The sequence below is a fragment of the Gregarina niphandrodes genome (assembly GCF_000223845.1).
Source record: "Gregarina niphandrodes unplaced genomic scaffold scaffold00142, whole genome shotgun sequence".
NCBI lineage: Eukaryota > Apicomplexa > Conoidasida > Eugregarinorida > Gregarinidae > Gregarina > Gregarina niphandrodes.
The window spans coordinates 3,905-5,027 of NW_011645905.1; the positions used below are offsets into that span (position 1 = coordinate 3,905).

Sequence of the window (1,123 nt, forward strand, 5' to 3'; positions counted from 1 at the left end):
GCCTCGTCTGGGCTGGTTGGAACTATTCGCTGGGTACTTTTTCTTATACGTAGCGTTAGCAGCGTTCTGCTTAGCCTGAGGCTTCGCTTTTCGTTCGTCAGGTCTCTTTCTCGAGCTCACGTTGTATACCCCCAGCGGTTTCAGAATCTGCCCGGTCTCTATGCGATGCATGGTACCTTCTTTACCATACGCTATGCAACTCAGTAATATGTTTACTGATAAGTCGTGTGATATCAGTCCCTGGTCTATCAACTGGTTGATCCTAGTAATCAGCTTGTCTGAGTCGTCAATCTCTGGGTCAACCAGTGTCTTCCGCAATATCTTGTTTCGTACTTCGAAGGCTTTATCGGGCGACATCCGCACACCTTTCAACTGACTCAGCATCTGCCCTGGGTCGCCCATCATATAGTCTATGTGGGACCACTCGTCAGTCGTCAGCGTATGTCGTCGGTCTCGTCTATGCCCGTCGGAGCTTCTGTCGGAGTAGTACACTTCTTCCAATACGGGCTGCGCGTTCATCGGTTGTTGACTCTGTATAGATGTCAAATCGAGGACTGGTGGTCGTACGGGTTGTGCTGGCACAGCCTCCTGAATCTTGCGATGGGTAAAGGCAGGCTGTTCAGCCTTCTCCTTAGCCACGATCACCGCCTCTAACTCTTTGATGAACGATGTCGTCAGTAGCACCCTGTTGTATTGAAGTAGTCTCTGACAGTCGAGGGTCGTGCAAACTTCCCCCCATACCTTAGGCGGGATTGCCTGAACCCTAACCACATCCATGTTTCCGCTCTTATTCGCTTCAAGAATAATGGTGCGGGCCTCTTTATGTACGTCCATTGTCGACCGAGTATCAACCATATGGAATAGTAACCAAGTTCAAGTGTAAGTGCAGTTCAATGTTCAAAATGCCTTTGCTTTTCAAGAAGAAAAATTATGATGATTGAATAATTAAAAACTCTTTAAGAGGGGAGACGGTGTCTCCTAGAATAAAAATCGGCCGGATTCTGGCCTCCTGGGATGTGCTGATAACTTGGCCTTATACAAGGCCCGGATACGGGCTGCGTAGACCTCCAAGTCGTTTCTTGGATCCTCTCGTCTTTCGAGAGCTTGCCACAGCCTCATGTTA

General features: G+C 48.6%; 1 protein-coding gene across 1 annotated transcript; it reads right to left on the minus strand.

Moving 5' to 3' along the window:
• Positions 1-97: 97 nt before the first annotated feature.
• Positions 98-777, minus strand: GNI_212330 (hypothetical protein; the record flags this gene model as incomplete). Its single annotated transcript, XM_011135531.1, has 2 exons — positions 98-147; positions 186-777. The coding sequence occupies 2 exons, from the start codon at positions 775-777 to the stop codon at positions 98-100; spliced, it is 642 nt and encodes a 213-aa protein (XP_011133833.1).
• Between the last annotated feature and the right edge of the window lie 346 nt (positions 778-1,123).